Source organism: Poecilia latipinna, unplaced genomic scaffold (genome assembly GCF_001443285.1).
Source record: "Poecilia latipinna isolate Pla-1442-1.1 unplaced genomic scaffold, P_latipinna-1.0 Scaffold189, whole genome shotgun sequence".
Lineage (NCBI taxonomy): Eukaryota > Metazoa > Chordata > Actinopteri > Cyprinodontiformes > Poeciliidae > Poecilia > Poecilia latipinna.
Window position 1 is genome coordinate 354,798 of NW_015112805.1, and position 12,756 is coordinate 367,553.

The 12,756-nt window shown below is 41.8% G+C and overlaps 1 protein-coding gene across 11 annotated transcripts in view; it reads left to right on the forward strand.

The window, feature by feature from the left end:
- Positions 1 to 12,756, forward strand: part of caska (calcium/calmodulin-dependent serine protein kinase a) — a 148,607-nt gene that overhangs the window by 99,583 nt on the left and 36,268 nt on the right. For all 11 annotated transcript variants that reach the window (XM_015030684.1, XM_015030685.1, XM_015030687.1 and 8 more), the window contains exons 7-11: positions 638 to 813; positions 1,780 to 1,902; positions 4,168 to 4,251; positions 4,332 to 4,431; positions 5,559 to 5,680. In XM_015030684.1, the coding sequence (XP_014886170.1) occupies positions 638 to 813; positions 1,780 to 1,902; positions 4,168 to 4,251; positions 4,332 to 4,431; positions 5,559 to 5,680 (605 nt within the window). The remainder of the gene's footprint in view (positions 1 to 637; positions 814 to 1,779; positions 1,903 to 4,167; positions 4,252 to 4,331; positions 4,432 to 5,558; positions 5,681 to 12,756) is intronic.

The window sequence follows — 12,756 nt, forward strand, 5'->3', positions numbered from 1 at the left end:
TGGTCTTAAGACCAAGACCAACTTCGAGTACCACAACACTGGTGAGAACTCTTCCAAAGTATGTGTTTGTACATGCTAGTTACAGGCAATACGATCTTTTTGCTTTAATCATCAGGAACTCTTCAGTCTTTCTTGCAACATAACCAGCTGAAGTGAATACTAGAAGATCCTTGACTGGTTTATGTTATAAAATTACAAAATCTGTCTTGGTTGAGTGGTTTGTGGCTGCGGGCAGATAAATCCACATCCCCTGAGAGTCTGCTTGAACTGGACGCCGTTTGAATCAAACAATATTTCTACCATAAGCGGCAGCAAAACACGTTGAATATGTACGTCCAGAGCTCAGAAATACACATTAAAGCGGCTGTTTGGACGGTAAAAACGAAGCTTTCTTCATGTGTACAGAGTGAAAAAGTAAGAAGGTTTGTTTCCTCTTTCTGTCCACTTATCTGCTGTTAGCCGCTTGGCAAATAAACTCTGACCGAGTCACTTGAAAACGAGGAAGTGTTCCTAATCTCTTCCTCTTGTCTCTGTTGTGTAAAATTAGATGTTGGATAGGAAGTGCCGAAGGCTCTGCGGGGCCCTAATTGTTTCACGTGGCTGATGGTGATTTACCTGCGTGTCTCTGTGGCCGCAGGGCGTGTCGGGACGCCCCACTTCATGGCGCCGGAGGTGGTGAAGAGGGAGCCGTACGGGAAGCCAGTGGACGTGTGGGGCTGCGGGGTCATCCTCTTCATCCTGCTGTCGGGCTGCCTGCCCTTCTACGGCACCAAGGAGCGTCTGTTCGAAGCCATCTGCAAGGGCAAATACAAGGTCAGGGGTCACGATACGGAACCGGCCCCGTCATGAGTCGACACACCGTCGGTTTCAGGCAGCATGTAGAAACAGAGACATACTGCCTCATGCAAAAGGCAAAGATCCTTATCAACTATATTACTTCTAAATAGTAATTATCTATAATTATAAATTCAGTAATTTATAATTTTGGGTTTTATAAAAAAAATTCTTGTTAAAAAATTATTAAATAATGTATATTTATTTATAAATTTAATTTGCAATTAAAGAAGTAGTAGCTTTGTTTTCTTCAAACTACTCTTTCTCATCCAAAATTTTTTTTGCTTATGTCAGCATGTTCACTTTAAACCAGGGGTGCCCAAAGTGGGTCCTGGAGGGCCGGCATCCTGCACGGTTTAGTTCTCTCCTGGTGGTAACAACCTTTCCAGCTTGTCAACGTTCCTCTGAGGCCTCTAACGAGCCATCATTTGATCCAGGTGTGTTAAACCAGGGAGAGAACTGAAACATGCAGGATGCCGGCCCTCCAGGACCCACTTTGGACACCCCTGATCTAAACAAATCAAATAAATTAATTAAAAAAGAAAGACTGAGACACGACAGCAGCTGCTATTTAAAATACAAAAAAAACCTTTATTTTTAATGATCCACACACCAATGCTGCTTTGATTTTCTCAACTCCTTAAAGATTTAGAGCTTCCAGAATGTGCAGAGCAAAGCAAGGGCTGGAGGACTCTCAGTCAGGTCCACCACGGTAACAAACCTGCCTTCATACTTGCTAACTATCACCTTACACAGCCAGACGACTGGCCCAAACGATGAACCAACTTACACCACCATTCATTTCCCTTCTCTGTAAGTCTGTGGTCTTTTTGTGTGAACCACCCTCACAGCAGACCTTCTCCACACAGGATGCCTTATGTTGGTGAGAGTGGGGCATGTTAAAGCGCAGCACGCTGAAAATGTCTCCGTCTTGTTGCTGTGCAGATGAATCCCCGTCAGTGGAACCACATCTCAGAGAGCGCCAAGGATCTGGTGAGGCGCATGCTAATGTTGGACCCAGCGGAGAGGATCACCGTGTACGAGGCTCTGAACCATCCCTGGCTCAAGGTACCGCCGCGTCTGAAACACTGGGGAAACAACAAAACAAACGCTGCTCAGTGTTGGGTTTCTACCCCACGCTGCCGCTAAAAGAAATCTATAAATGTCCTTCCTCTGTTGGAAAAACATGTTGCTCCTTCATTCTTACGGCTCGAAAGTTTTGACTTTTTCAAACTTTCCGCCTGTTTGGTGTAGAAGACCACGGTGGAAGAGAGACTCGTAGCCCGAAGCTGGAGCGAAATCACCGTCCTCGCTCTATAAACACCAAACCGGTGACGGGAAGCGGCGCTCATGCCGCTTGTCTCGTTTCTGCAGACGCTTTCATCGCGTCTTCTTCTGCGGGCAGTGACTGAGGGAGACGTCAAGATGATGTCCTGACAGCTCAGCGCTCCCGGGAGCTGAATGACACATCAGGCAGTCGTGAATCTTTCAAAGCCGAGTCTGGTTTCACTTTTGATTTTTCAGCACTGCTGGAAAAGTTTCACGTCTGGATTCACAGACGCTCTGACACCACACATGAGAATCGTCCCGTTGTGACCACAGGAGACTGTGTCTCTTAGCTCCTACTAAGGAGGTTTTATGATATTTGCGCTAATTTGTGATGTTAAATGTGACTTTTTCATTAAACGCTGTATCGGTCACAGACGGGACATCAAGTAAGGCTGAGGTGTTGGTCACTCAAACCCAAAGTTTTTGGCCAATTTTGAGGAAAAAATGTCAGTAAAATCAGAAAAAAATTTGGAGATCTGTTGATTTTATGAAAATTTTGTGGATTTGTGAAAACTTGGAGGATCTTATTGATGTAATTCGGAGTCTAGACGGCCACATAAAGAGCTACGGCGGGCCAGATGTGGCCCCCGAACCTTGAGTTTGACACAGTTTTTATTTCTTATTGAAGGTACATCTACATTTCCCCCCCTCAAGAACAATACATTACTAGTTTGTTCTATAGATAATAATCCACTGATGAAGGAAGGGCACTCTGTGATCTGTCGTTAATCTGTCAGTCGGCTGTAAGATTAGCCGCCATCACAGCAGAAGAAAGCAGAGAACGTTCAGAGGAGCTTGACTGCTTCAGATCTTCTCCATTTCCAAACACATAGTGTTAAACACACTTCACGCTGCAGGTGAACTTTCTGCAGTGACTTTGGAGCCCGGGGGCCGAGAATGCAGGCAGGCAGGCTGTATCTCAAGCATTTTTCTCGGTAATTTATTGCCGGTGCCACGTTTCGGTCAGGATGAAGACGGAGCGGAATGAAAAACATGTGATGTGACAACATCACATACCTGCAGTGCTGAGGTAATGCTCGAACTGCCAGATGTGATCTGAGCGACGCACGGTTTATTTTTGGATGAACTTACACAGCGGGTTGCTTTTGTTTTGGACATTTTTCTATAAAGGGCATCAGATCTTGGCATAGAAAACCTATTTTTGACGGATTGGTTGAAACTCGATAGAGTTCTGAGGAAGACCTCCGTTTTTCAGCAGTCAGGTTGTGGACGGAGCGACTCTGTTCCCAAGTCTGGATGTAAACTCTCAGCTGAAGCCTGAAAGCCAGAGAGGCGCTCATCGTGACCCAGTTCTCTGGAATTGGGTCATCCGCCAACAGACTTCCTGAGTTTCCTAACTTCTGTCTTTTCCTAGCAGTTTTGATAGTAGTGAGCTCACACTGGTCTCAGTGATGACTCAAAAAAATAAAAGTCCCCGTTGTTTAGAAGCTTTGTGCATTAATGTAGCGTAACTTGGTAAGTTTTTCCAGCCTGGTTAATTTCTTCTCTTGTCGTGGCGCTGGCGATCCTCTGAAACAGACTCGGCCGTTAGGGAAGAGCGAGTTGCTGGTGCTTTTAGGCGCATTTGAGAAACTTAAGCTTTTAAGCAAATTATGTGCAGAAAGATAAAGATCACAGTGGAAATGTGTGCAGATCTTATTCATAAAAGGCGATAATTTCTAAACATGGCTAGTTTGTCCAGCTGTAGCGTCTGTATGGTGTTCAAATTGGCTTTAAATTCGACTATCGTGTGAAGGCCAGTGAACATTAGTGAACAAAAAGCATCACCAACCTTTAAACTCATAAGGCAAATATGAAAATTTTCCATACAGATCATAAATATTAAGCCAAATGTTCTTGTAGGATCTAAAGTTTGTACTGGATGAAGTAGTTTCCTGTTTTAGGTGGAGCTAAGAAAGTAAAAGTTGAAGAACGTAAAGATGGCCGCCGATGATGCCAAGACGGGAATAAAAAGATGAAGGTTCTGTTTGTGGTTCTCTGCAGGAGAGGGACCGGTACGCTTACAAAATCCATCTGCCAGAGACCGTGGAGCAGCTGAGGAAGTTCAACGCCAGGCGGAAGCTCAAGGTTCCCGTCCGTCTGCCATGGGATGTTCCGGAAGGTTTGGTGGCGATGACGAGGCTTTAACGCTCCCCGTGTCGTTTCAGGGAGCCGTGTTGGCCGCCGTGTCCAGTCACAAGTTCAGCTCCTTCTACGGCGATCCACCGGAGGAACTCAACGACTTCTCCGAAGACCCCACCTCCTCAGGTGCCCCCTCCGCTCACCCCTCCACTCTCGCCGAGAACACGGCTGCCTTCCAGTGTTTATCCTTTTCGTCCTGATTGCTGCTGTCTCTATTCCTCTCCAGCTGCTCTTAAACGAGCAGAAAATGAACACGGGGGACTGTGCTCATTATCTCATTAAGCAGGTTAATAGATGCTGTGAGAGCTAAGCGTTGCTGTAGGACACGCTTTTTGTTTTGTTTTTTTCTCGGTTTTGTTTCGAAGAGCTTGGTGGCGGTAAGGTTTTAGGAGGAGAAGGATTTTCCTGGTCTTTTCTCTGGAGTTTGTTTGTTTCTAACTCTTCTGATACCAACAGAGGGATGATTTGTTTGTAAACACGTCGGAAGCCAAACTGCCCGCCTTTAAGCTGTCACTGGTTGTCATGGTTACCCACCGTCACCTAGCTTTATTAGCAATAGCTATCATGTAAACCCCATGTATCACAGTGTGATAAAATAAGTTATGCTACCAAATTGACATTAACGAACATCTTAATGGCGATTGATTGCAGGAGTTCGCTGGTTCGATTCCCGGTCTGTCTGTGAATGAGCCCCTTGAGATATCAATTGGATATATAAAGGGCAATATATGAGCTTAATTATTACTATTAATGACCCAGTGAGTGGATAAATAGTGAGACTTCAGCGGATATCACTGACTAGGAATATTAGAGCAATTTTGTTCATGTTAAGATCACCAGCTGTCAATGAGAAGCGTTGAGTCCCTCTAAATCAGACAAACATGTTCGTGGTGCGCAAGGCACCAAAATAGGGTTTTCTAAATCTGTACATTTTCATTTGTTCTTTAAAGAAAGAATAAATGAAATGCAATCATCTTTACCTGTTTTGGTCCCAATTAGGGGTCATTTTGACTGCAGGAGATTCTGCACTCTAGGCGGGGGAAATAAAAAAATAGATGCTAGTTTCAGACTTTTGTGGTGTTTGATGACTCTAAGAAAAATCCTACAAATTTCACATCTTGTCACCTACCTGAAATAATGGCCTAAGTCTTTTTTTTTTTTTTTTTTTTACCAAAAGTTTTTTTTTTTTGTTTTTTTTACCTGTTAAAATGTGAAACGAACTCTTGACGAGCCTGTGACCTCTGACCTCGCAGGCGCTGTGTCTCAAGTGCTGGACAGTTTGGAGGAGATCCACGCTCTGACAGACTGCAGCGAGAAAGACCTCGACTTCCTCCACAGCGTTTTCCAGGACCAGCATCTACACACACTGCTCGACGTAAGTGTCCCTCCCACACAAACACACACACACACACACACACACACACACACACACACAGACAGACACATGCACGCACAGCGTGACATCATCATCACCAAATATATAAGCGTTCACACACTCTGTCCCCTCTGCGGTGGCTCACATCTGGCTCAACTCTCTACATCGTGATGAGTGGCGGACAGCTGCAGCCGCCGTAGAGGTCATGTGACCTCAGAGCCTCTGATCAAAGCACGTTTGAGAGGCTTGGATCCGTCAAGACACTTTATTTTAACCTTTAGCTGCTCATGATTACAACACTCTCTCACATATTTAGCACCAAAAAAAAGCTTTTTTTTGGTGCTAAATATGTGATTTTTATTCTCTTGATTTTATTATACTGTGAATAATAATCACAGTCAATCCATAGATTGTTTTCTGCTATTGATTCTTGTTTGATGTTATTTGAGATTCAATGCTTTTATTGTTACATGCATAGTATTTAACATAATGCTAAATAAAAAAAAAAAACAGGGATCCACCATATTGGATTTTTGGTTGATATCTGACATGCCGATATACTAAAACTCATTTGGCCGATAACCAAATACCAATACCAACCGATACCAATACTGATATTTTTTTTCTGTACCTTCTTACTGAAACTATACGAATTTCTCTACTGTGGAATTAAAATGCTGTATTATCTTTGTCAACTTTCTATTTGATATCAAATTTATCCATGACATCTGCTCTCTTTAAGACAATGACAACACTCAGTTTATATATATATATATATATATATATATATATATATATATATATATATATATATATATATATAAAGTTAAATACTGCAGTTTTAAAGCACAGGAACAATATGTTAAGGGAAATAATCTGCAGTGGAACTAGTACATTTTTTAAACAATATTTAAAAATTATTGACTTAAGTTAATATATCTTCCTGAATAGTTTTATATAAATTAGTTTTTAAGATTTTTGCTCTAGAAAACAGCAAAAATGCTCGTTAGGATTTTGTGTTTTTGCAGTGAACCTGCAACTATCCACACTCACACTTGTTATCATCCATCAACACTTTTCCTTTGGTGTTTTTTTTTTTTAAAGTTTTTTTTTTTTTTTTTTTTTTTTTTTGTCAACCGGTTCTGTGCAGAAAAACCCTGAGAGAGAATTTCACTGGCTGCATCTGACTGCAGCACCTCCAACCCAGGATGAGATCATGGGAACTGAACTGACAGCAGTTTGATTCGTGTTGTAAATGAACCAGACCTGATTCCCACAGGCAGCTAGCCTGTGCATGTCTGAGCGCAGCCTGCTGCCTGTCGGGCCTCGTCGCCGTCCGTCACTGTCGGGCCGCGTTTTCCGCACAAACACGTTTCATCTCACAGTCCTTCGGCCATTGAGGAGTTTTTTCGATCTCGGGGATTTGACGCGCTGACAACAAGGCGAGTCGCTCCGCTCGTCTGTCTGACCGTGTTAGAAAATCTAATTGTCTTTGCTCTTCTGTTGAAAACATTTACTGTCAAGTCAAGTCCCACTGAAATCCTCATTTATCTGCAGGTTTTACGTCAGTCGTCGTCATGGTGAACGACACTTGCAGAGGATTTCTTACAAAGTTGTAGATAAATAAAACAACACAAACCCTGGCAATTGGTTGCAGCATTTGGTTATCCTCATGCTTGCTCGCAGTCTTTCTCTTTATCAAACTGTTTTCATATTTAAATAACAGTATTTCATACACTAGACTAAGATTTAACTTCTCCATAACTTTATCCCTGACCCATCTGAAGACGACTGCATTTCTACTGAATTTACACTTTGCTGGTCTTTCTCTTAATGTGCTACCTCTGCTAAATAATCACATAATGTGCTGCAGCCTCGTCATAAAAACAAAAGTAACAATATTGTTATTTTTACTGGGTTCCCAGCGGTCTGGGTGGGGCCGTCAGAGACGATCTGGCATCTCGTTAAAGGGGCAGTATTATCTAAAATTTGCTTTTTTATAGCTGTACTTCATGTTATAATGTTACTCCCTCGTTAAAAACATATTCAGAGTGTTGACTTGATTCTTTCATGTATTAAGGCGTGTTTGAGAAACCCTTAAATCTCCCATGGCAACCATTGAGCTGTGATAAACGCCTGGGTGGACCTAGCCCCGCCTTTGAGACGCAGATTCTCCTCTGAGCTGCAGTTTCCAAGCTTGTGAGCATCCCTTCCTATATAAGTCAGCTCCTTCAGACTAGCCAGCAGTAATTAGCAAACACCTGGTGGAGCTGAGCATCAGCTGAGCTCATTATAGGAGCTACTTCTCAGTGCAATGCTGGTAAAAACGTTGTTAAAGGGTTAATAGAGGAGCCATCTTGTGGTGACTTCCTGAAGGCAGAGTTTCAGAAAGAGCAGGAGCTTCTTAAAGAGACAGAGGCCCAATTTTAAGCCATAAAATTCCAAAGCCAAATTTTGTTTAAATCATATTTGACATATACATAATTTTTATAACATCTGAAGTTAAGATAGTTACTTGATTGTGCTATAGGGTAGCACTAGATGCCTGGAAAACATACAATACTGCCCCTTTAATCCCCTTAGTGCTGTGAACAGCCAGCCAGCTGCTCTCTGCTGCTCTCCATGACTCAAATGTGGACAGAGGCAGCTGTTGACTGCTGACCCACCGATGCATCACCTCCTCACAGACCGTACTTCAGGAGTAGAGCAGACCTTACATAAACATGTCTTCGCCTTCCTTTCCATTTTCTTTGCTCAGCTGAGTGTCCAGCAGCAGGGTTTGGGGTTTACACTGAAAATGAGACTGAGACCAGTCGACCTGTCTGCAGTTTGTTTGTTCAAACACTTTTATTTCACAGCCTAAATTCTTTTAGGAATTACGTTTCTACAGCACTAACATTGAGTCTATTCAGTATTTACGTTTATTTACCAGGATGGAACTCGAACAGTTTTCCTTATTAGAATATTACTAATATTATGTGTTCTTGAATCCAGCTAATGAGGCCTCGCCAGTGCTGTATTAAAACGGGTAATGTTCATCATCTATTTTAAATCCTTTCTTAGACAAGCCACTAAAAAGCGATCTTGTTAGCATGTGTGCTTCCTGCCGCTGGCCTCAGTTTGACCAGGATCCGGTCAGAGCGGAGTGGCCAGCAGAGGAGGAAAGGTTAACCACATGAAATCAGCTCTTAGTATAATTGTGAAAATTCCCGCATTGAGAAGTTAATGTTGTTTCAGAATAACTGATTCCCTTCTTGGTATGATTGTACAGTTAAAACCAAATGCTTTCATAAACTGTATCTTTTTTTGTTGTCTCTGTTTTGGTCTAAATCGGACTGAAGTTGTTGTGTTTCCATTACCAATATGTGTAAACTTAGTCGATTATTCGCTAAAATAAAAAAAACCCACACAATTGGGATGTTCCCATTAAATATGAAACGCAGTTAAAATTACAAGTGAATGTGCTTGTTTACGTGATAAGTCATTAGAAACCACGCCACACCACGATCCTCTAACTACTTCCTGTCGCCGTCTCTGGTGGTTAGCCAGTGGCAACATCCTGTCGTTGGTCATGTGACTCATGCGATGCAGAAAAAGGGTTTCAGTTCCAGGCCGATTTCCATACGGACAAAAAAACCAACTCATCCCAGCGGCAAAACTTTTTATCCAAAACTGAGCTTTTTTTTTTTTTTTAAGTTGGTGTTTCCATTGAGCAAATTTATTTTTGAAATATCAATTTGCACAATTATATGGTCAATGGAAATGCAGCTAATCCGAAAATAACGAGAGAAAAAATGTCTTCATTATTATTATTATTATTATTATTTTATTTTACTGTTTTCAAATTCAGATTTTTTTATTTTATTCTTTTTACATTTCTTTAATATTTGGTGTAACTTCCCTTCTGACTTGGGTCAAACATTTCATTGACTTGCATGTAAATGTTTTGAGGTGACAGTTAAGGGGTTGACTCCTCACAATAATTAGCTGTTTTGACCCACTCCTCCTGAACTTCGCATATTCTCTGCTTTGTAGGCCACTTCGTTCATCCAGACCTTTTCAGCTCTGTGGGACGTAGATGAGAGGTTTTCGCAGAAGCCCTGAGAGGCATTAGACATGTTTGCTTTTACTTAGGAAGTCTTTTTTTTCCACCACAATTTTCAAATATATCTGCAACTTCTAAGCTTCTTTTATGGATATCTTTATTTAAAAGATGAATAATGATGAATAAAACACAAATCAAGTGGGAGGAGCATTAGTTCTAGGAATCCCACCCTTTGTCTATCCGTTGCAGCAGGGCCATTAGGGTCGGTGTGGTTTCACTCCAGTCCCTCTCGTGGCAAAATAAGCCACTCAGATATGTTTTTTTTCCTTCTCACTTCCATTTCTGGGCAGGAAAAAACAAACAAACGCTTGGCTAAGAAATGAGAGAAGGACGTTTGGATTGTCAAAAAGACATGACGGAAAACCTTCCAGGAAGAAATTGTTCCTTGGGATAAAGGCTAAATGCTTTTCTCCTGGCAGATTTCTATAAAGTAATCTGCAAAGGGGGGAGAATGTCAGACTTTAAGAATATGTCTATAAAAATATGTTTTTCATTTGCCTGTGAGGGCTTTGATTTTAAAATGATCTCCAAAACACTTCCTCTGTTGTAGCCGCTTTGTAGCTAACTGGGCTCAAGTTGCTGATGTTTTCGGTTCCTCTTGTCGTCATCTGCTTTGTGAAGTGCACCAGTCCCCCCTGCAGCAACACTGTCACTTCCTTCCCATACAGTTTAGTTTTCTGTGCAACTAAACACAGCTTTAGTTTCACTGTGATCTTCTTATACACAAATATAAACTGCTGGTTTCTGTAAATATACATTTTCATTATGCTTTTGTATTATTGTATTTGATTGAAGTGTAGCTTTCAAATAGTAATCCTATTGATTGAACTGAAACAATTAATTGGATTAATCGTGATTAATCAATAATTGAAATGCTCGTCAACTAATCTAGTAATCAATTAATCGTTAACTGTAGTATTCAGACTCAAAAAGGGCCGTTTTGCTGAAAGAACAACACAGTCAGAGCAGTAATGAAGACAAAACTTTACAAAGAATAAACTTAATGGTTTAAATTTAAAAAATCAATTAAGCTCCTTTTATCTAATTATTAATTGGTTAAATTAAAAAGTATTCAAATGATCAGCCCTACACTGTATTTATCTTAAGTCAGGCTAAAAGGTTTGAGCTTTTCTCATGTTGATGGTAGAAGATTGTTTTAGCTGCTTTTGCATATTTGCTACAAATGATCAATTAGGCGTTACATGAATGCTACATCACTGCATTTTAGGCAATGAAATGTTTTTCTTTTATCTAAAAAAGAGATTTTTTCTTATTTTCATCTTTTAATTTATTTCTAATATTATCTCAAAAAAGATTTAAGTTGTTAGAATAAAGATCTGCAGAATGTGCCAGTTTTTGTATGCGATTAAAAGGCTATGTCGATTTTATTGTTTACTAAAATAATCGTTGGTTCGATGAAGTCTGACATTTTCCTGCTGAAGCAACACCAGGCCAGCAGGGAGCAGACGTTATTTGGATGGAAACCAGTCTGACCAACCGGGCTCCACTTCACCATGTTCACTGCTCTGAGCAGGACATCTGGAACAAGCTCAGCTCAGTTTGAAGCCTGATTACTGGAAGCAAAAGCTCAAAGCCTGGGCCTCAAATCACAGAGTTTCACTAGTTTAACTTTCCTTGCGTGCAGATTTATCCTCCCAGCCTGATAAATAGGGAATCCTGTGTGGCACACAGAGAGAGTTGAACAGAGATGTGTGGGCCTTCTTACAGGCTGAATAGGTCAAAGTGTGTTTTTGTGTGTGTATCAGTGTTGGTGGGAGCTGCCGATGTCTCCTTTTAGCTTTACTTTGCCCCCCTCGCTCCCCCGGCTTTAAGAGAGGGGGGATCAGAGCAGGATGGGACGGAGGAGAAGGAGCCCAGCTTTGGTGGGAACAATGATGGCTGTTGTCGGGCCTCGGTGCCACTCGCTGGCAGCCGCCGCCGCCGCTGCGCTCACACATCCTGCAGACGCCGCCGTTCGCACTCCACTGGTGTTTCTCAGCCAATCGCTCGCTGCTTTCGGGAGCCTTGTGCGTGTTTACGTCCCGCTCTGCTCTCTCCCGACGTGTGCGCAGGATCGGCGTTTTCGCCAGGCGATGCCTCGAGGTAAATTTCAACGCGTTCCGTGTGTGTGTTTTTGGTGTGTGACGTGTTTAATGAGGAGCTTCAGTCGAGCACATTTATGTGTTTCTCTCCTGCCGCTGCTCTCGGTGCAGTTCCTGAGGCTCCTCTGGGCTGACTGAGGCAGAGACACGACTTACCCGCGACTGAATCTCTGTTTACACCTGTCAGTGTTCAGTAATGAAGATATGTTGTTTTCATCTCAGAATATATGATGCCGTTTTGGCTGAAGGCGCACAGATTGAGTCATAAGAGCGCCAGGTTTTTGCAGAAAGTAAACAAGTCATTCTGCTTGGGTAAAAAAACATATGAGCTCCTATCTGCAGATGCCGGCTTTCCGAAGTTGTAATCTACTGATTACTTTTACACTTTAGTTTATTTTGATGTAACATGACTCGCACTGATCAGGTGGTGATAATAACACGGTATGTCATGGTCCCTGTTAGCGGACGACACATATTGGTGAACGTTTTCCTCTCAGCGTTGATGTTGTAGAAGCAGGGAAAATGAGGAAGCGTGAGGATTTGAGCGAGTTTCTGACCTGAGTGAAGTCGGGTTAAATCTGTGTCACGCCTCTGTGCAGCAAAACGTTTTGTTTGTGCTGCTAGCATTAGTCAATGTTTTCAAAGGTCAACCAGCCAAGCCACATTTACAAAATCCAATGAAATTTAGCTTCAATCCACTGTGCTACCAATAAGTTGGTTTGTGTAGCAAAAAATGATTTTGTGCCGTTATAATTTTTAAGGTAAGATGAGGTCAGCAGAGATAAACTGAAACTAAAATACAATAATAAGCTAGCTTATTATTGACACCAAATCTGTATGATTTTTTTTTAAATGTGGAAACATTTTGT